The sequence below is a fragment of the Triplophysa rosa genome, linkage group LG21, assembly GCF_024868665.1.
Source record: "Triplophysa rosa linkage group LG21, Trosa_1v2, whole genome shotgun sequence".
Classification (NCBI taxonomy): Eukaryota; Metazoa; Chordata; class Actinopteri; order Cypriniformes; family Nemacheilidae; genus Triplophysa; species Triplophysa rosa.
The window spans coordinates 19182828-19206243 of NC_079910.1; the positions used below are offsets into that span (position 1 = coordinate 19182828).

The 23416-nt window shown below is 38.0% G+C and overlaps 1 protein-coding gene across 5 annotated transcripts in view; it reads right to left on the minus strand.

Annotated features, from left to right (window-relative positions):
* utrn (utrophin) overlaps positions 1 to 23416 on the minus strand; it is a 213565-nt gene that overhangs the window by 189560 nt on the left and 589 nt on the right. For 3 of the 5 annotated variants that reach the window (XM_057319652.1, XM_057319654.1, XM_057319650.1), the window contains exons 2-3: positions 21084 to 21245; positions 50 to 111 (exon numbers count right to left, since the gene is read on the minus strand). In XM_057319652.1, coding sequence (XP_057175635.1) covers positions 50 to 111; positions 21084 to 21165 — 144 coding nt within the window. In that variant the 5' untranslated portion in view covers positions 21166 to 21245. Of the gene's footprint in view, positions 1 to 49; positions 112 to 10090; positions 10199 to 11056; positions 11220 to 21083; positions 21246 to 23416 lie in introns of those variants that run through there. The other 2 variants (XM_057319651.1, XM_057319653.1) reach the window with 2 other exon arrangements.

The window sequence follows — 23416 nt, forward strand, 5'->3', positions numbered from 1 at the left end:
ACGGCCGCTCTGAAGTTCAGCAGGAGCTCTGCTGGGACTGTTTGCTTACCTTGGAAAACTGCGCGTTGATCCACTTTGTGAAAGTTTTCTTCTGTACAGCGTCATGTTCATCTAGAAGGAGGGACAGAGGAGAGAGAGAGAAAGATGGAGAGAAGATAAAAGAGCTGCTTTTATAGCACGTAATAAAACAGTAGACGTTCGTGCTGGAATATGTACAAAGCATTAAAAAAGAACTAGAGATCTGAACACACTTCAAATATCTCAAACTATTGAAATGAGAGCCAGAGTCTGAATTTCTTTTTAGTCAGATATTTTGTATTATTTAGCTTTGTCATCCATGTATAATTGAATAACCATGCTTGCTTCCTATCTGTATCATTACGATTGGGACATCTGAACCCACGATCAGAAAAAAGGCTTTGTTTAAAATAGAATACAAACTTGCTGAATACATTGTTTAGCACATTATACACAGTATATAGTGAAACATGAAACAGCAAGTGAAACAGTAGTAGACCATATTCCACAGTATACTTGCAAGATTATCTTTATTGATTTTATCTTTAAATTTTTTCAAGAGAAAACCTTGGCTATCTCATAATAGAAAGAGATTCAAGAAATATAAGAATATTATCTGATATTATTTATGATTTATTCTTCAAGCTGGAAAGTGAAAGGTAGAATAGTGCATTCCATTATAGGAAACCGTATTTCACACGTTCTTGTCGAGATGTCAATCAATGCCTCACAAAGTGCATGTTGTCCTTATTTCCCTGTTTCAGTTTATTTGTGTAAGAGGCGATTCACACACACACACACACGCACACGCACACGCAGACACACACACACACACGCGCACGCACGCACGCACGCACGCACGCACGCACGCGCACGCACACACACACACACACACACAAAACATAAAGAAGTAATGCTGCCCCGGCCAGCACTGTGTAAACCAGCATGAACCCCAGAGCAAAGGTTAAGACCAGACCTCTGCCGGGTCACCTGATCTTTTGTGAATGTGTGTGTGTCTTGCAGACAGTGTAGATAAGGGGCAGAAAGTCAGGAATGTGCTTCAAGCTACAGAGATGAAGGAAAATACGTAAACCCATATGGACACTGCAGTGAGAAACACACAGGAAGTAGGGCTGGGCGATATGGCAAAAAAGTAAACTCGATAGTTTTTTTCTATATTGATCGATAACGATATTTATTTCGATATATATTTAATAAAAAAACTGTATTTAAAAGAATCTATTTTAAATACAGTTTGTTAACAAAAGTTAACCTTTAACCAGTTAAAATTTAATTAAATTAATGCACTGTTGCAACACAGAGGATATTAGGCCATAAACAACATGTACCAGTTCATTCAGTCTCATTTTGACTCCATTGACTCGTTAAGTAAAGGGAGTGTTCATTCAGTACATTCAACCAATGAAAGGGCTCCGTTACTGCGTACATTCGATCGCTATTGGCTCAGCACCTGTGCACATACATAACGCTGCAATAATGTCTTGCTCGAGTAGTTGGATTCATTCAATGCATTCAGTGAACCTTAAAGACATCTCACATAAACTGTAGTACATTTCTTTAATCTTGCAAGCATCTTACATACAAGGTTTAATATTTTAATGTGCACACAAACTCACTTCATTACATCTCTAATCTGTACATGGCAGCGCTGGTTTGTTTCATATGCACCAGCTCATGTTAGCAGGTATGTTAACGATGGATATAAAAACGTTTGTGCTTGAGTTTCGAAGTAACTCGCTTGCAATTGTGCCTCAAGTTTGTTTTGTTTAACCGGCGATTGCGAAAAAAATGAGACACTTGATAAACCGCGTGATGACAACTCGAGGTTAGTTTCACCTTTGTTTCCGCTTCCAGTAATGTTTTCCTCCTCATGTTGAGTTTTCTTTGCCAAGTGCAGTATGAAATGGACTTTGTACTTTGACGCGCATGATAAAAGCTGCACGCTGACTGACTGTTGTTGTGTTTATTTCTGCGTTCTGTTAGACTGTAAGATTAATCCATATCGAGTCAAAATGACAATAGCTTATCATCGTTTTTGAAATACATTCTATCGCGATTCGATATGATATCGTTTATCGGCACAGCCCTAACAGGAAGTGAAGTTATTTTCATCATCACGTGTCACTGCTCACCTTTACACTGGAAACACACTCAACACAAGAAATCAATCACAGTATTTTAGCCATTGTTCTGCGAGAATGTGTTTATAATGTGTGCAACGTCAAATCTTTGAAATCTCATCGAAGTATCACACCATGACTGCCATCAAAAGCATCACTGTTTCTTGTGTTGATATAAGCTGCAACACATATTATATGTATTATGTTGTATTATATTTATAAACCCTCTAAAGACTATTTATTTGAATGTTTTGTTCAATTATTTCTTTATTTATTTGCTATATATGTTTTAAGAAGTTCTGTTTTAGGATTTTTTTTACAGTAACAGTAAGTTTTCAATTCATGCACACCCAAAATGCAATGGAAAGCTATTGTTTTGGAAATAAATTATTATTTCAAGTTATTTTAAGTTTCATTTTTTAATTTCGTTCAAAATATTGGGACACTTTGGTATATGTGTATTGAATTGTGAGCTAAGTGTATCATTAAACCCCCTACTTTAAACTACAGTTTTATGAAAGAGTAGTCAAGATTTACAAAAAAAATCACCCTTTGTGTTGCAAAACATAAATTAACTGCATAAATCGAGGGTAAGAGGTCTTCAAACTGGGGTCCCCCAGGGGGCACCCAGAATGTCCTGAGGGGTCCCGAGAAAAAAAAAAAAGATTATTTAAGATTATCTACTGAAGATTATTACGGTTTAATTTCTGCAAACAATATGTTGTCTTTATAATATCACAATTACTATGTGTCTAACAGTTTTAATGCTTCTTTATATAAAAAAGAATATGCATTTTAGAAAGGGGTCCCTTTCAAAGCCATCATATTTCGGGGTCCTTGGCATGAAAAAGTTTGAAAACCCCCCACTGGGTGAAATCTTTTCTTTAATGCATGTTCCTGCACTACTGTGCCAACTTACTGCGGCAAGTAATATGTAAATGTCCATGCCATTAAATCGCATGTGTCATTTATTTATAGTACTGTATTTATTATAAACTGTTTAAACTGTTGCCCGACAATGACAATAGTCGACCTTTACAAAGAAAGTAGAAGGCAGTTCACACTATAATGTCTAAATACTTATAAGCATTTCCATCCCTGCATGTCTTTTGCCCCTTTAGGATAAAACTTTAAGCGGAACATTTAAATAATGCGTGACTAAATATGGGATTTTGCAAGCGTCAGAAATGCGCAGTGATAAACGCACAACCCCTCACATTATGCACAAGCAAACACTTGCATTTTATCTAAACCCTGACATTCCTGGAGTGACTCTATACAGCCCCTGATTTGTGTGTGTTATAAGACTGTCCATCATGTTACGCTATTACACACACTGCATGCATGTCTGCTGTACAGTACACACCTGGCTTACAACACACACACACCAACTAATATATGGTGTCTTTTAGCATTTCTGAGAGCAAATGTCACAAAACATCAGCATAAACATCAAATTATCATAATGATTAGTGACTATTCAATTTAATTCAAATTCATTTCTATAGCTATTCAAAATTTAACAGCTTAACACTAAATACATTAGTACAGAAACTACAGTTGCTTTGTGTTTGATTTTGTCTTTTGCTATTTGTTAAGTTATTTTTGCTCTTACATCAACAATCATGCACCCAACACACACTACAGATGCCCATGTTTTGAATAATATATATTTTTCAAATCACGTTAATGAATGATTTTTGTGCAACCGACTTCACTATGTCCTCCTTTCATTTGTCATGGCTTTGAGACGTTGTGACAAATGTGGGGGCTCGTCCGGGATTTAAACCTGGGACCTCTCGAACTAACTGATGCTGTAGATTTGTAATAGGACTATTTTGTTCATAGTGCCTTAAGCATGTATCAATTTTCGCTATACTGTGTGTATATTAGCAATCCTACTGTAAAATAATTGCCTGTAAAAGATGACTGAATTTAAGACCATTTGCTCAAAAAGTGCTCAGTTAAACAACTATCTTTTTTGTCTCTTTAGCATTAGAGGGACATCCGCTGCGTTGGGTGTTAGGAATTACCAAGTAACTCTTTACTGTAATACAAAATAAAAAAGGGATTACTCTTCATTTTGAAGCAATTTATTTGCGATGCGTTCTCAGGTACCGAAATTTGGCACCGATTGATCTAATGTGAATCGATACTCTGTAGTACCGACGTAATTTGGTTGGTGCCCTTAAAAGTACCGAGTCCGGGACCCAACCCTACGATACACTCCCCCAAGGTTCGTATAGGTTTCAGATAGTTTTTTTCTAACATGAAAAACCATTACGTAAAAACTTTTCTTAGTCCCTTATTTGGCAATTCTCCTGGAAAAAAGCACGCCCACAGCAAGGCGAAAGAAATAACCCGTCCACACGGCAACCGATGAGGAAGACCCGCTTACTATCAACATTGGCTGCACTGCATCAAGACTGGCTGCGCTGTGGGCTTTCTTTAGGTCCTCAAGATTAATATGAGATTGTAAGAAAATGCGACTTCAACCGGACCTTTAAGGATGGTCTTTTATCATGGGCTGCTAAAGCAACCACTGACACTAACACTGACATCAGAGAAATGCCTATCGCACACCCTCATATAAACTGATAGGCGGGCATGCATGTCTGTGACATGAGGTATATTTTGACATGGGACATTCCATGATGCATAAAACTCCCATAATTGAGGAGGTTCTTCTGCTTCCACTGTGGACTCCTGCCTGAGCTTGTCTGAATCAACACAGCAAGAGATAAAGTAAAAGAAAAATGCTTGCTTGCTAACATGATTTCAGAAACATATCACAAGAAACAAGTTTTTTTTTTCATGCTCCATGGTGATACAATGTTAATTTATTTAAGGTCCTTCTTAGTAACTTTTATTGAAAGTGTAGAATATGATCCTTTCAAAAACAATTCTCTCGACATTTATCGCTCATTTTATTAGTAAGTTGTAAATTACAATCAGACAGACATTATCGCGAAAAAAATCTTGAAAAGGTGATTGAGACCCTGACACGAAACCACTTATTACACAGTCAAAGGGCCCTGTGAAATATTTTTTTCCACAAATTCCGTTTTTTCCGATTTAATTTTTCTAGGTTTTTTTTCTATACAATAGTACTATTTTTGCCCACATGAAAAATACTTCAGTATACTATAGCATTTACTCATTAACTATAGTAGGAAACCTAGATACTACAGTTTTTTTTAACCTTGCGAAAAACAATGCACAACTATGATAATGTAAACCAGCATCTCTCCAGTGCATTTTCAGTTTTTTCTATTGTTTTTTACACCTACTTATTTTACTAGTACATACAGTAATACAGGAAATAATATAATATACTATAGTTTATTCATGTGGGTGCGTCATAATTCAATTAAGTTAACATAGATATAAATAACTAGAAGCCGCATTAGCATCTGTTTCTATGGGCCGCTATACGTAGGTCGTCCGCCATATTGGAACGGTGCGAGCCGGTCCGTTAACATTCAAAATCAAGCTAACTGTGTATTAGGGCTGAAACGATTCCTCGAGTAACTCGAGTTATTCGAATACAAAAAATCATCGAGGCAATTTTTGTTGCCTCGAAGCCTCGTTTAATCCATTTAACTACAGTACACACGGAGCACTGCGTTTCCCCACGGACCGTTATTACTGACGCACAGCCCGCTAAACTCTATTCATGTTACAGTCTCATGCATTCACCGTGAGACACACGCATTTTAGTCTGCTCACACGTGTTTCTCATGCTGATAAATAACTGATAGTTTATAGGGCTGTGACGGTTGCCGTAACAACCGCACCACCGCGATGGTAAAGTGCCGTGACGGTGGAGAACTGCCACCGGCGGTAGTGCACGTCACTCTGACAAATATAGGTGTAATAAATATGAGAGTTGCGATAACGATTGCTAGTTGTAGCCTTTCAGTTGTGGATGGTTTTATTTAAAAGATTTTAAATTAACAGAAATTATTGGCATACGTTTCCGTTGGTGCGTTGGAGCGCGGGCCTGCACGGCAAAACCCAGGTTATTCTGCGGGTTTTGCAATGGATCTTGTTGTGAAATGAACAGATACGTAAAATCAAAACTGGCTATGACCCGCTTGCTTAGTGTCGGAGCGCGCGCAGGTTTTGCCGCGGTTGCGGAGAGACATCTCTTCATTTGCGCTCCTGTGCACATCTTCTGAACGCGCATTTAGTGCAGCTGTACACATTTTAATCTGGACAATGTCAACAAGTAAGTTTCACATCAACGAGTCGGAAAAAGTAAAGTTTTTATGGCAATCTGAATAGGAAAGCCAATGTAGGTTTAAACAGTTTGTTTCAAATGGAATTGTTAAGGACTGTAAGGGTTAATACGCCACTGACTGAAGTTACTGCAACAAGAGCTTTTTTATTTAGTATTTAGCTTTCTTATATCATTTAAGTTTTCATTATTTACTGATGTTTATTTAAATGTTTTATATGCTGTAGTGTGCCGTTTCACTGATGGATTTGCGCGTTAAACATTGACGGATGTTTCATCCTCATTTATTTCAGATATCATATTTCAATTATTTAACAATTTCAAGTATTTAAATTAGGTCTATATTTCTCTTCCACTCGTCATATGGTTGCTACACGCAAATATAATAATATAAATATTATTTATATAAATAATATATATTTCTCAACCACCGCACCACCGCGGTCGATTTGTCTATTACCACCGCGGTGGTAAAAAACTGCCACCGTCACAGCCCTATAAATAGCTTATTGAAATGGTGAACTGATATTTTAGTCTATTTTACGAGTGAAACTTGTTTTCCGGCTGCATTGAGTCCATCAAACTAGATGCGGACTAGTGGACACCGAATCCTGTTAAAACACATTTCATCTGTCTGTTCTGCGTGTCTGCCTGAATGAACTGCACAGTTTAACGTGCTACACGCGTGATGCTCATGAATTTGTCTGCGTCTGCGCTGAATGAGGACATGAACTTTACCTCCAGAGTTGCGCTGAGAGTTTATTTCACAAACATGTTATTGTTTGAGTGAAGAAACAGACATACTAAAAAATGAGCGTCTTCTGACAACCTGCCAAAATAAAAGTCATAGGCTATTGTTTGAAATTATTATTTCCATTTTTATTCATGTTTCTTATTTATATATTTGTATTATATTGCATTTTGAATTTAATATGGCAATGGAATGTACTAAATGGGTTTAGTTTTCACAGATATTAATGTATGCTATTTCAGCAATAAAAACTGATTGTTCTAAAAAGGAAACAAATTAGTTGTTTTACTCATTTTAAGAGACCTGTCTTATTTTCTCTTGTATATTTAGTATTGCTTTTTAATAAAGAAAAAGTACTTATTATCCGAATACCCGATTAATCGATGGAAAAATCTGTAGAATACTCGATTAGTAAAAGAATCGATAGCTGCAGCCCTACTGTGTATGATTATGAAAACATATTTATTGTTGTGTAAACTCAAACATTATATCTGCCACTAACACATGACAACAATGAAAGGTTATCCCATTTTTCTGGAATTTCAATCTGCGCAGCACAGTGTTGGGGCATTCTAGTCAACCGTGAGTGACATCAGTGGACCGTTCCAAGATGGCGGACACGTCTACGTGCCTGGAGCGCTTGAATGAGGTATCTAGCTATATAAACCCATATAGTGAGATGCTGTAAACAGAAAGATCATGCGTGCAGTAAAGAAAACAGCTCGAATCATTCATTCATAGTAGGGCTGTCACGATTATTAAATAATCATCTCATCGCGATTGTTTGACCTCATCGCGATGATTTCAGATCATCGCAATTATCGCACATCTCTATAGAAGACACTAGGGGGAGCTGTAGTGCATCTGCATATTTTAGTGTATATATTGTTACTAAAGCATGGTAATACTTGTAAAATGTACCACCACAACACAATCACTTAAAAAAAAAACTAAAACATATACAAATTACCTGCAGTACAATTTAATATTATTTAAGCAAATCTCAGTGTGAAAACCAGTCTACAAAAATTTCATTAACACACAAGTAAAATTTTGCTGTAGTCTTGCAAGTGAGAAAAAATTTGAAATCTAATTTTAATGGTGGCTTCAATTCACACCTGATCAATTTACTTCATTTACAAGTGTTTGGTGGTTGTATTATTGACAGTAAAAGCCTAAACCTTAAATATATGATGACCCAATTTTTTCCGATGTATTTCCAAGAAAAAAACATAGCTTGTATTCAGAACAATATGGTCGTTTCAATCGCTGAATCAAAAATGAATGAGAATTAAATGTCAAAGCTCAAAAATAGACAATTAATCGTCATAATCGCCAAAGCCATAAAACAGACAATTAATCGCCACAATCGCAATGATTTATTAGACAATTAATCGCCAATCAAATTTCATAATCGTGACAGCCCTAATTCATAGACACGCAAAACAGACAGATTACATATTTAAACCGCATCTGAATCACTACTGATGTTATTTAAAGCACAGATTAAATTGTATTAGCTGTTCAGTGCTATCTTCTATATAAGAAGTTTTAAATTGGCAAGATTCCTCACCATCCGCGTTATAAATCATATTCTATTTTCATGCCTGGATTCCGCGATTCTGTCCGCATTTTCCGAATCGTGGAAATCATATGGCCCTACACTTAAATACATAATGGGTTGCGCTAGACTTTTTTACTGTCCATCATTCTGACGGACAGGCTCGTAAAAAATCTGTCATAATCTATTATTTCCCGTTGTGGTAATTAGCATGTTTGTGACATCATCACGCTGTATTTGAGTTTACTCTCGGAACTTGCTGTATTTTAATACAACTGAATGCCCAATAAAGCCATTGTTGTTTATATTCATTTATATATTTAATGTTTCTCTTGTCAGACAAAAAATTATAATTACAGACAAATGTTTATGTTCATATGTCCAACAATGACAGGTGCTTGTAAATGGTGTTTTGTGCTCACTCGCTTACAAGCTGCGGTTTGGTCATGAATGTCCTGCTTCTGCCGCTCACTGAACAGAAAAGACGCCAAGAGAGACATTTTTCCACTCGCTGAAAGCTAATCCAAAAAGACGCTAGTCGCTTTTCTAAAGGAAAAAACACTGTAAACACAGCACCACTGCGCGCCTTTGTGTGTATGCGTGCAAACTTTTATGACTTTGTTACTTATGCAGAACACAAAAAATATATGTTGAAGATTGTTGGTAACCAAACAACATTGGCCCCCATCGACTTTCATTGTTTGGACGAAAAAACCACAGACATTTCTCAAAATATCTTCTTTAGTGTTCCACATGCACAAATAGACATATGCCGTTTTTGAACAATTTGGGTAAATAAATGATGACAAAACTTTTTAGGTGAACTATCCCTTTAAAGGAAGTGATAAGCATCAATAAGGTAGCACAGCTATGTGAGAAATCAGTTGCATGGGAGTGGAACAACAGTTAAAGTTTAGTATAATTTAATAAACATATGAGAATAATGAAGCAATTGACCAGACAGCACTCCAGAAAACTTAACATAAAGACATTTATACTTTACATTCTTATATTTTATATAGAATAGGTGAGATATTTAAAAAACACTGAGAAAGTTGCATTCAGGTAACAAAAACGAAATCTAGTGAGCTGCCCACATAGACAACATATCTGGTCATCATTCAACCATGATATGTAAAATGAAAGGTCTAGGTAGGCTCTGCGGTACTAACCTCATGAAGATATATGCAGGTCATAATTCCAGTAAAATCACGCAACATCATGCATCATGCTTAACAGTTGCACTTCAACAATGTGAATTATATATTTCCTAAATGTCTGAATTCAGCATTAGCTTCTATCACAGCACAAACACAAATACAGGTGTGCACAAACACACACAGATATGTAGTAAAAACCACAGTCGTACAGCCGCCTACCTCTGAGTTTCACACTGTGTGTAGCCATGGAGTCATAAAGCAAAAGATAAAAGAACACAAGACAAATACAGAGTTCACCCTCCAAAATCACATTCCTCTCTCCTCTGTGCCCACTTTCTCAACAAGTTACAGAATCACACAGAGAGAGAGAGAGAGAGAGAGAGAGAGAGAGAGAGAGAGGAGAGAGAGAGAGAGAGAGAGAGAGAGAGGAGAGAGGTGGGCATGTAAGTTGTGCTCCACTGATAAAACACACACACGTCTCTGTGGAATAGCATCCCAGCATGCATAGGGGCAAGAGCATGACTGGCTCCACGGGTCGCCCTGACAACCATATGGCAGGTCACCGTGACATCCAAATGCAATGTGATGGAATGATATGATGAAACTAGAAAATAAGCTTAAAAGTTTTTAAATGAAAAAACAATAATAACATATTAAAACACTTTTACCATCTACCATTGATCAGTCAAAGAGATACTCTTGTTCTAAACTGCAAATGTCATTGGTTGAGACCATATTGCTTTGTCATACAAATAGAGCAATGTTTTGAAAGCACCACATTATTTACGGTTTGGCTTGTCATCAAGTTGACTTTTAAACCGGCAGGAAAGTATTTTGATATTGTTTATGTTTTTCAACTATTTTTAAAAACACACTTTACCTTTAAACATTGGATAAAAGAGCTATGCATGCACGTACTAAACATAACTCCAATGAAACATCATAACATCTAAACAAAGCTGCAAAAACTACTGATATGATAAAGACAAGCACCAACATCCAACAAGCCAACTGTCATTCACCCAAACACACATGAAAAGTCTACACAAAGTACACAACCTGATCTGAGTTACAATATCTTAATGAATGTATTGAGAGTAAACCACGTTCAACCACAGCTCCACCAGACACTTGCAGGGTAGAGAAACATTTTGTGAATCAGGAAGTAATAGAGCGAGCTCTTACCTAACTGAGGAAAAGAAAACTTCTTCCTGTGTTTCCGAAAAAAGCTGCGCTTTCTCCACTGCAACCACTTACTCATGATCATAACATCCACTCCACAGAGGAGAAGTTTGCAAGGATGAAGGGAGATACGGAGGAAAACTACATACAGGAAGTTCAAATGATGTCTGAGGAGAGAGATGCTGCTGAATGCAAAGCATGCTGGGAGAGAATCTGTGGCGAGTTGCTCTTAACGCAGGGAGTGTCAATCAAACGCGGCTCACATCCTGTCAGAATGACATACTGCATGTGACAGAAACCCGCTCGGAGGACAAACAAATGAGATAAATCAACAAACACACACACACAATGCCACCGATCTAAAAATAAGACCTACTTCCTTTTTTCTTTACACACTTCTGATAGTTCTTAGTTCAAACTCACTAGTTCCTCCAAATACAGTCCCAGGGAGACTTCTTTAAACCTGGTGAGCTCCCTACATACACCAGTTCTTTATTTAGATTTTTTCTACATTTCAGAATAATACTAAACCCATCAAAACCATGGAATAACACAATTGTTACTGTGTGTAAATTACGTTGTGACAAAAAGCATCCAAAATAAATGAACTCTATGTTATATTGTAGCATCTTTAAAGGAGCTCCCTTGGGGTCTCAACCTGGGAAGCTTTTCAAAGAGTATTGAAAGAATTTTCATCCATGCAGGATTCTCATTGGCTGCTTTTTATTCAATATTTGGTTCAAGCCATCCATTTCAAAGGCATTTTTTTTCCAACAAAAATGTTGTTTTTTAATCAAAGAAATTAACATGTTGGCACAATTACAGTATATAATCGTCTACAAAAGTAACTTCAAACACTGAAACATATTTATATTAAAAGATTTTTCATGTCACCAGAAACACTTTCGTCTAGTTATCTTAAAGAGTACATTCCTCAATATTTTTAAGGGCTTATTTTGGTTTATGGAGTGTCCGACAACAAGTTTATGTACATACATGATGTAAAAATACTATTATTTCATAATAATAAGCAGTTTTTATTACCTTACTTCTTGACTGACTCTCAAATGATTCGTTCCGCGTTTCATCTGTGTAATCTCCGCCTTTCCGCCAGTGTAGTCTGATCTGATTGGTCAGATAGTGTAGTCTGCTGTGATTGGTCAAATGGTCTAGTCTGCTGTGATTGGTCAAATGGTCTAGTCTGCTGTGATTGGTCAAACGCGTTCAGCATTTGTTGCAAATGGACCGCCTATCATTACTTCTGTATTACTGTTTGCAGGTGGTTGGATATTAACAGTGTATAGAGAGAGATGGCGTCGATTTTACCTTACCAGTTCGAGCCCGAGTCTGACGAATCATTCTTTAATCCTTATACAGATGCCAGTAAGAAAAAGGACTGTTTTAGACACTTCTCTTGTAACAGTTAGTTATCACGGCATACAGTGTTCGGTGTTCGTATCTTCAGATGTTATTATAACTATAGTACACCACGCAGTTCTTGAAATAAAGACTTTGTGAGTTAATATGGTTTAACACTTACATTAGCGCAACGAGTTTATAGCTAACGTTAGGTAAACAAACAGTAACAACCCCAAATATAACGGTAACGTTAGCTAAACACAGACATGAGATAACGTCACACAAATTTAATTTTAAGTAAAGACAAAAATAAAGAGTCACACTTACAGGTTGTGATTCGGTGGAGCTTACAGGTCCAAATAAAGTTGGTATTGCAACATCTTTTAAGGAAAGACGTTTAATGTATCCTGCAGTAAAGGCGCCAAGATTGATGAAGCAATCTTCGGTAAAATGACGCGCGCAAAGTAAAACGTTCGGTTTATACTCCTTTGGTGTCGTTTGAAAAATAAATAGTAACCATTTTTTCCTCATAAGTTCTTCCTTTGGTAGTGAAAATAAGACTGACTTAGTTTCACTACATAGAACACAGCTTCTCTTAGACATGATGCACACGTCACGAACGAGCTAGTACAGTGTTTGGGGAGGAGAGAGTTAAATTTTCGCAGTCATTTTTTGGGTTTATTTCTAGTGACGTAGATACGTTGTGGTTAAAGATTCGGACAGGTCATGACTTGTTCGCGTGATTCAGAGTCGATTACCTTTTTTATAAGCTAATAACTTTGTTATTCGTTCACCTTCGGATTTACAACTTGGCAGATTGCTTACATTCAAACACGGCAAAATTAAACACTTCATGAAATGTATTTTTTATGATCTCGAGGAATGTACTCTTTAAACTTTTGACCAGACCTGTATATGGCATCATGTAGGGCATGAAGCACCTAGCGAATTTTGTTTCTGTAGCTCAACTAACAGTCGAATAAATTTCTCGATCATAAATTCCCCCGGACTGCACGTTTTAAAACAACACCCTAAATGCACTGAAAATTGCCCTGAATAAAGGTGCCTGCCAGATGGCATAAATGAAATATAAAAGAGCTGCCAAACTGGATGGCATTACTGGGCATCTCGGATTAGGGGCATCCCAATATACCGGTAATGACAGTAAATGTGATATTAATAACTGTGATATTGTATTTATGATATTACACATGTCACATGATAATATTTTAATAATTCTGTGTAAGCATTTGGTTGACACTTTAATATGGTGGTGGTTGTGCACCCATTCAACAGTTTGCCTTAAGAGTCACACTCATTATTTCGAGTGCGATTCATTGGCAAAAAAAAAAACAACACACACCAAATACCAATTGTGAATTAGACTACTAGCATTATTTTAACAGCTCATGGTAATATTGTCATTGTGAGTTCTTTTAGCCACAATAATAGAGAAGTGAAAATCTGATATTGTGACGGCACTAGGTCATATACTAATAAGCCTAAAAATGTCTACATGGTATTTCTGGCACCAAAAATTGTTTAGGTAGGCAGCCTACAAAGTTTTAAGACACAACCCCAAATATTTTCTCTTTAATTTCATGAATCTGTAAGCTGTACGCAACTGTGCCTGTGTGTTTCTATGCGTGTAAATCATTCCACATTGGGCTGGGCGATGTAAATATCCGCTACCAAGGAAAGCCTCACACCCCCTGGAAAAAATAACTAAGGTTTTATTATAATATTTTATGATGTGTTTTTGGCAGGTGTATTATTATTTGTATAGCCCTAGTTGTACCACAAATACTGTAGTTATTGTGGTGGTGAGACCGAATTTGTGGTTACTGTGGTCTGACTACAAATGATACCAAAAACTGGTTCCTGTAGCTAAATCATGATTAACTGTTGTAAGGGACCATCCACAGATGTCCCTGTAACACAGCTTAGAAGATGTTTCGACACACATGATGACAAGTGTGACAAGACACAGCCGGTGGTTTATCCGTTGATTCTGTGGCCGGCTCTGAACAACTGAACAAACACGGAGAAGGAACAGGAAGTGAACGACTGCGTGAAAACGTTTTCTCTTTCGTTTTCACTTCTTATGAATGAAGGACTGGAGTGTTAGTACCACACGTGACACGAGAGTCCTACAATCCCATTAAAGTGAAACAAACAGTGCAAAGGCCAGCCTTCCAACGATCCAATCAATCCAAAATCAAGCCCCGCCTCACATCGACTTTAATAAATGTCTTCTGAAGTAAATCATATGCTTGTAAAGGAAAAACGATGACATTTTAAGCTTTACAGCAACAGAAAATGTTACTCTCTCTCAGAATAGAGGGATGTGGGGGGTGTAGTATGTGTCATCAGGGTAATGTGACGCACAGTGTTCCCAGCATGCACCAGTCCACACCCTGTTCCATGGATGAGTCCAGCTGAAATTTATAACGTCCGTCTGTCTAAAGCTCAAGCCTTTGCATTTAGAGCATGACTCAAGATCTTATTGCCAACACTGTCTTCAGAGTACAAAACAAACCGCCAGTCAGTCCATAACTGAGAAAACATTGACAAACACACCATAAGATCCCAAAATGTTTTGTGTTTGAAATGTATGATTTACTAGCTATGACGCAGCAAAGCTGAGTCTGTACTTACTCAGTTTTTCCCACATTTAAAACCAACACCAGGTTTCCGTTCATATACTTTACGTAAATTGTGCATTCTGGATGGAAGTCAAATTTCCAGAAGGCACAAAAAACACTCACTTAAAGGGATAGTTCACCAAAAAACGAAAATTCTGTCATCGTTTACTCACGCTTAGATTGTTCCAAACCTGCATCATTTTCTTTGTTTTGCTGAACACACAGGAAGTAATTTGGAAGAATGTCAGATCTCATCCACCATTTACTGCCATAGTAGGGAAGATAAATACTATGGGAGTCAACAGGGGGTGAGATTCCAGATATCTTCCCGTGTGTTTAACAGAACAAAGAAATGTATACAGGTTTGGAACAATCTGAGGGTGAGTAAATGACAACAGAATTTTCATTTTTGGGAGAACGATCCCTTAAAAGATGATTTCGGAAAAAAAGACGTGAATAAATCATGATGGAAAACAGTTTACTGAATGTGCAAAAAAATGTACATGATTTACTATTACCCTACAAAACTGTGTCACGCTGTCACACTTCTCTAGTGGTATTGAAGAAAACAGCCACAGTGGTCTGCAGTTAGATGGGATACAGAGACAGTTTTGAACACTGACTATTTACAGTTAGTTATCTTAACCAAAAAAACTTCATGAATTGTAGCTTTAGGTCAATACTATCATCACATCACAACCCATGTAAATATACAAGATATTGACTACACTGTCTAAATAAATAGGATTAGATTCCATCACATGTAAAATAATGATCAGTCCTCAAGATTGGATTTGACAAACAAATCAGAATTCTTTGCTGTGTGCACAAAGCATAGAACAAAACACACATACACTCACCATGCAGGGTTGCCAACTTTGTTTACTTGGGTTGAAGTGAGATTTCGATAACAAAATGAGTAAAAATCATATTCAATGTAAACGCATCCTATTTGTAGCATGCATCGTTTTCTGTTAAATGATGTTGTGATTTCATTTGGCATGCATGAGAGCGTGAGCCAGTACGACACAAACACACACACAATTAAACAAACAAGAACAAACTTTACCCACATTCTGTGTGAATAATGTGAGCAGGTAAGTGAAAAACAGGCAGGTGTGGTTCACACACACATAGTTTACATATTAGCCAAAATGATCGTATCAGTTCATTCAATTAAATCTAAAGTGCTGCTGACAGAGGTCACCGACCTTCAGGCCAAATCTATTTGTTTGTGTTTGTGTATGTGTGCGTGTTTGTAGCATGCTTCGAATGTGCACATTTATTTTCTGAGGGTCTTCGGCAGCTCTTCCACAAACACACACAAATCCAGTAAAAAGTCAATTCCTCTAGATGTACAGCGCTCAATGATTTTCCAGAAACGCACACACACTCTTTTTCCATAATGATGGCTCTGAATTTAGACTTTCCCTTTCTCAGCTCACCACACCCTCCTCAAATATTCACTATATGAGCCTTGACACACACACATGTGCACATGAGGGTGGTGACAGCAGACCCACGATGAGCAAAAGCTGCAAGAATTTGTTTCCTTCTATTTGTTTTTCTTTAGTTGGTGCTTTTCCTCTCGATTGCCTCCAACAATCTGTCATGCCTTATTACCTAAATAATAGTTTGACAAGGCAAGCATCACTTTTACTATTGGTAATATTTAAGGTTGGGGATTTTAACAAGCCTCCAACCAAACGTATTAAACTTGTTAGCTTAGGAGAGCTAAGTTATTACTTTTTACTGAGCTATTAGTGGTCTCAATTATCACCTGTACAATGACAAAACAAAAGAAAGAGCCATACCTTGATACTAGAATATCAAGGTATGGGGGTCGACTCTGAACCAGTTGACGTGAACCAGTAAGCAAACAAACAGCAGCAAGATTCAAAACCACTGCCTAGCAAGATCCTAACAACCACCCAGATATTAAAGTCCCTGTGAACCGGAAGTTGCGATCGTTTTTACTTCCGTATTCTGACACATTTCTGAGTGAAAAGGAATTTCAAAGGAGAAAATTAGTAGGCGTGGTTTGCGTTTTTCACTGCGAATTGATTGGATGAGTAAAAACAGCTGGTTGCATTGATTTTGAAATGAAACCGGCAGCAGACTGACAGTTGAAGGGGAGGAGTTAACGGATGCTCCGGCCAAGCCATCTAATTTACATCATTTCGGATGGATAGTCATTACAGGACGGAAGTGCATTTTCAGATTTTAACTGAAGATGAGGGTACATGAATTTTAAAAAGAAAATGACCTACATTGAGAAGCTATTTACTATAAACGCTGCAATATTTCATGGAAATATAAGAATTGTCATTTTTAATTTCACTGGGACTTTAAGAATATAAATTTATCAAAACCATTTTCTGTGCCTTTCAGGTATATATTTGATCAGCATGGGTGTTCCCTGAGATTCCAACCCATAGCATCTAGTAAAGACGCATGTATGCTTTTATGTTTGTATGTGTTGGTTCTTCGCTTCCTATGCAGTGCAGTTTAGTGTGGGCTTGAGGTCTCTGTCGCTCTGTCTCTCTCTCTCTGTCTCTCTGTCTCTCTCTCTCTCTCTCTCTCTCAACACACACAGATGCCTTGATCCAGTTTAATGAGGCCCATAACAATAGACGGGCTACACAAAGACTTCCTGCTTCCTACTTTCTTACTACTGTTTCCTATTCAACGGGATTCTGAATACATCCTGTTCACACAAACACACGCCAGCAACAACAGTAGCAGTTTTCTAAACTTTCTGATGGAAAACCATCACACACGGGGGAGAGAGAGAGAGAGAGAGAGGGGGGTGGGAGTGTTTGTAATGAGATCACCTTGGGCGAATTTCCTTTATTTGCTCTCGTGCTTTTCCGTGGTCAGGGTTTCATGTGACACACACACACACAAGGTGTCCATTTCACAATCTCAGGTAATAAGGTTGCTGAACTCCCACAAGGGTGTCAGAAACACTGAATGGCACTGAATTGGCCAAATCTTACTCCTTTCCCAGCATGCACTGCAAAGTCAAAGAAGGTCAACATCCTGCTATGTGATACGTAAGATTTCCTCGCTTTCACTTTGTACTGTAGTAGCCATAAGACAAACAGCTGCTGTTAACAGCAGATCTGAGGTCAGTTTGCTCACATTCATGGACCGCCCACTAACCCACCTGATCCACCTTCAACTTTCTTCATCTGGCAAACTGTAATCTGTAACACATCACGTCAGTTTCTTCTCATTAGGCGGCTCTTGGTCAGAAGTTTGGCTTTGTGAGTAAAGCCAGTGGAACTGATAGACGGATCTGGCAGAGGCCTGCTTATATAACACTTGGCTGCAGTGAAGAGACCTGTCTAACCTCCCTTTTTGTTTTGGGGGGAGTAGATGAAAGAGAAAGACAGAGATGGGCAAAGAAAAGCTGGGCCGGGCTGCCAACCTGTGCAGTGAACAAATTAGTCCAGACAATTACACAGAGTACAGAGAATAAGCCCTTCATGATGAAACAACATGCTCTATAGCTACAAAACTATATAGCGATGTGCAAACGCATTTCATTTGGAAGGTAAATTTCTTATTATACAGACTACAGAGCAAAATATTAGAGATGCACCCGAAGCGGTTTTCATTTGACCGATACTGATCGTATTAAACAACTATTGGTCGATACCGATATTTGTCACTTGCTCTTTTATTTGAACTTTTTATAGTCAGCTGAGTCATCAAAATATTTGCTTATGTTTTTTGGAGGCAGCCAAGTGAAGGAGAGGAAATCACAAACGGCTCTACTGTATCACACACATGCTGTGTGTCTCAGGGTCATTGCATTTCATAACAGAGGAATCGGTTGAAAAATTAGGTTGATGATTTCTTTGTAGCGCACATATCAGACTCATTAATGCAGATTTCAGGATGATATGAATTCCAGATTTTGTTTTGGTTGGATGTTACTTTGATTTGAAAGGATGGAGTTTTATTGGGACTTCCTGTTCTCTCATGTTAGTAAAAGTGAGTGTGTATGTGTGTGTGTGTGGCTTCAGGCTACTGTTCCCTCTGATTATCCACAGACATTATAGGAGAAACGTATGTGTAATTTTATACAGTCAATATAATCGCACTGACGGTATATGAAACCTATAAAATGTTCCCTTCCCAGGCAGCAAACAGATATATTAAGGTATCAAGGCATTTCTGAAAGTAACAGCCGGTCTACTAAGACCACTTTATTTGGTCGATTTCTAAAAGCAGCACCGATTTACAGAACATCAAACTGTTTGTTAAAGTATCCACAGTCCTGACCAGCTGAAAACAGCAACACTGGCTATACATGATGCGACACTGGGACGGGATTATCTGTTTGGTGACAAATGGAAGACAGTTATTATTTTGCAGTGCTGTTCGACACAGTCACTACTCGACTGGCCAGTTCACTCCATCATCTTTTCACACAGCTGCGACAACATTTCCTTTACGCGCACAGTGTTCACTTTCACATACTGATCATACTTGAGTTAAACAGATAAACAACTGAGAAGCTTAGAGTTCACTGAAGTACAGTTAATCATTATTCCTCCACAGAAAAAATTAACAAGAGAGTCACTCGTAGAGATTTTATTGCCCTTTCAGCTGCAGGGTTCGCCACAGCAGGAAACCACCTGTTATTTTGATTTTATAGTTTATACTGGGAACCTTTCCATTTTATGACTATTTATTTTCCAATTTTAGGAGAATTTATGCATTTTTGGCTACAAAACATCTAATGGCAATTCGGAACAATTTTTTTGAGGTGACTAATTCGTATGAATTCATTTCCTACTATCTCATTTGTACGTTTTAGTACAATCTTCTTTCGCACCAGTTAGGTTTAGATGTCGGGCTTCATTTTCTGATCAATCTCTTCCCAAAATATTTATGCAAAAACATGCTTAAACTAAAAACAGATGAATACAGCGTTATAAGCCAAAATATCACAACAATTTGACATTTCAATCTAGATGATTTTTGACTGGATAGCTTGTTACCTATTCAGTTAAGTAAAGCTAAATGTTTAAAAAGAAACTCGTACCTAAAAACCTGAAAGGGTTAAAAGTCTCCAGCAAACACAGAGTCACATGATTGTGTTAATATTCCAAATAACAACAAACAAACTCTTGCAGTCACCGACTTTAAATACACGTCACAAAGTCTCCCAACTACATTTTCCCTGGCAGCTACAACACAAGAAAACATGACTTTTGCCTGTTACTAGGAGACCAGAATCCTTACAGAAAGAAAGGCATTGTGGTCTGGAGAGACGAGCGCTGTAAATCCACAGCCAGAGTGAAATTCCAACATTCCCAGAGAGAGAGGGAGAGGCAGAGGCAGAGGCAGAGGCAGAGAGAGAGAGAGAGAGAGAGAGAGAGAGAGAGAGAGAGAGAGAGAGAGAGAGAGAGAGAGAGAGAGAGAGATACCTGACAGGAGACTGTGGCCCGCTGTAACTAATAACATCAAAACACAAAATGATCTGAATTCTTGCATTCGTTCTTAGAGATTTTTACTCAACTGAAAGATTAAACTCAGGTTGTCATGATCAGAACTGAGGGAACACACTCTCACATGACTGAATGAACACATTAACGCTCAGATGAAGTGTACACGGTTCATATAACTGTTAATCACAGTTGTGTTGGGAAACACTAATCCGGTGTCTGGAAATCTAATAAGTGAGGTCAAAGTTCATCTCGGTGATCCCGTAACACCACCTTTTTAACCCTTTCATACATCCGTTATTGCAACCTCAGTGCTTTTATTAACCTCTGTAGTGGCAGAATTCTCCTCTTTTCTGATTTTCATGTTCTGCCCTAATTTTCACAGTAAAATTGCCAGTGTTAAAAAAGGTCAAATTAACACTCACGGTGTATATATAATCCACACTCTCAAAGTGTGGATTATATAAACACTGTGAGAGTTAATTTGTCCCTTTTTAACACTGGCGATTTTGCTGTGTATAGTTAAAAAAAACTGTGAAATAATGCAGGTCATCTGAAGCTTACCTGATCTCCATTTGATGATGTCAGTGAATTCATTATTGTCTCCGCCCTCAGAGACATCTGACAACGTTCTCACGGTAGCCATCTTCCTTCTCAGGCGTCACAGTTACATGCGATCCCCTCCAGCAGGACTCAGCTTCACATACACCACACCACTGTAAATCCCTGCAACAGATCATATGCCATCAGACTGATCTCACATCAGTGAAGTATATACAGCAAATGCGATGACTTGCTAAATAATGCGATACGATAATACTTTAAATGCCATTTAATTTATATCAAATATATTTTAAAATTGTAATCATTGCAAACAACATACAAATCACATTCTTTCCGGAAAAAGAAAGCATCACGACTCTGACCACTCTCCCAACTAACATTCACACGCTTTAAAGATAAGTCAATTATAATAAGCATCCTGCAGCCTTGTGCATCTCACATGCTATGCATGACTTCAAAACAATGCATGTTTCATCCAGTGAGTGGCATCATCATTTGACAAAACTGTAGCTGTCAGTCTAATCGAATTATGAGTAAATGCTGTATTAATAATCAAAATAGACAGAAATGGAAAGTCAAGCCACTGAAAATACTGTCATTCTGTGTACAATATAGGCCTGCAACTGCAAAAAAGCACGAAAGGTTTTGCAGTGTGAAATTCTGACGAAACCGGCCTCTTTTAAACGCTCATGGTCACTTGTTCATGCAGACCTTAATGAAGTGGGACAACCATGTGACTTCACTTTCTGAACAACTGCAAAGAACCGTAGGACAGCTGGTAAGTGCAGACCAAAAGCGAGCGAGCAGTTGTCTGTAGTTCTTTACCGAATCAAATAAAACCATTTCAATATGAACAATATAAATGCTTTGTTCAAAAGTGTAAAGAGCAGTGAATGTGGTCTGATACTGCAAAGCTAAATAGTCTGTGGGAAAATTGACTGCTGTACACATGGTAGAAATATACTGATGTTACGACTTTAAGGGAATGTGGGTTGGCGAGCGAGGAATCTCACTGGAGGGGTTGTGGCTGAACGCTTCTTCAGTGCATTGGATATTCAATCCCAAAGAAGAGAACGATTTTGTTTTGTTTTTTACAATCAACATGACAAATTTTCATTCTGATTCCAATTTAATTTAAGCAAACAGAACTGCACAACCGACTGGAAGTTTTAGTAAACATTGTTTTTTGTTTATCGTTTTAAGACGAGTTACAACAATGGCTGGTGAAGTGAGAAGTGAAAAAATACTTTTACTAGTTGATTTGGATGTTTTGGTTGTTTTTGTCATCTGTAGAATTGAAAGTATTTTAATATAGTTCCGTTCAATTCTACAAGTGAATTTCGGTCATATTTAAAAAAGAATTAACATTCTCAATTCAACTTATGACTCCCACATATTCACAAAGTTGTGTAGTAGCAAAGCAATGTCCAACGGTGATCCGGTTCGGGCGAAATCTTTAGGGAGATCAACGGGGCAGGTAAAAGCATTGACCCTACAGCAGAGTCACAATCACGAGTCAGATGTTATCACTGCATTAAGTGCACATACAGAAGAACCCCCCTCAGACTCACTGGGACCAGTGAGTGCAGGAGAGACGTCAGGCTCTTTCTGTGTGTGCAAGACAAGTTGTAACAGGAGCTGTCACCCAGCCAAACAGGTGACCACGCATTCATTCTTTAGCTCCCCCCACATTCTTGCCTTCACAAAACGGTCAGTGATAAAAGTCCGGCAGCTTCGAACCTGCTCTCCGCAGCTCTTCGGCAGCTGATGGACGTTGGCAGACTGGCTGATGATGTCATGGGTTTGTAATGAGGTAATGAGCAGGAATGTCGAGAGTTGCTGGAGAGAATAAAAATACTCTGATATGTCTCATCCAAGAAAGGATTTGCTTGGGCTTTGCAACGCGTTGGCATGAAGCGATAATGAATGACACAAAGGTCTAACTTTAAACTCCTGCCAAGAAAACTTTCCCCACACATTTTCCCAACACATTTCGGCAAATTAAAAACTTACAAACGGATATAAAATGCTCATGTAAATATGATTAACATCCAATAGCAAGAATGGAATATTGGGTCTTGGTAAAAAAAATGCTGTAATGGTCAACAATATAAGTAGGTCGCATTTGTCCCAGTCTGAAACAGATAAGCTCACCTTATCTGCCAAATGATCCACCAAACTCTGACAATGACCCTAACCAGCCATAAATCTTACTAAACCTGGACATACCTCTAACCAACCCAACCATAACTTTAATTTACACTCACTCTAAAACAAACAACCCCTGACCCCCAACTCCAACTGACCCCAACAATTCAGCATCAGATGGTTTA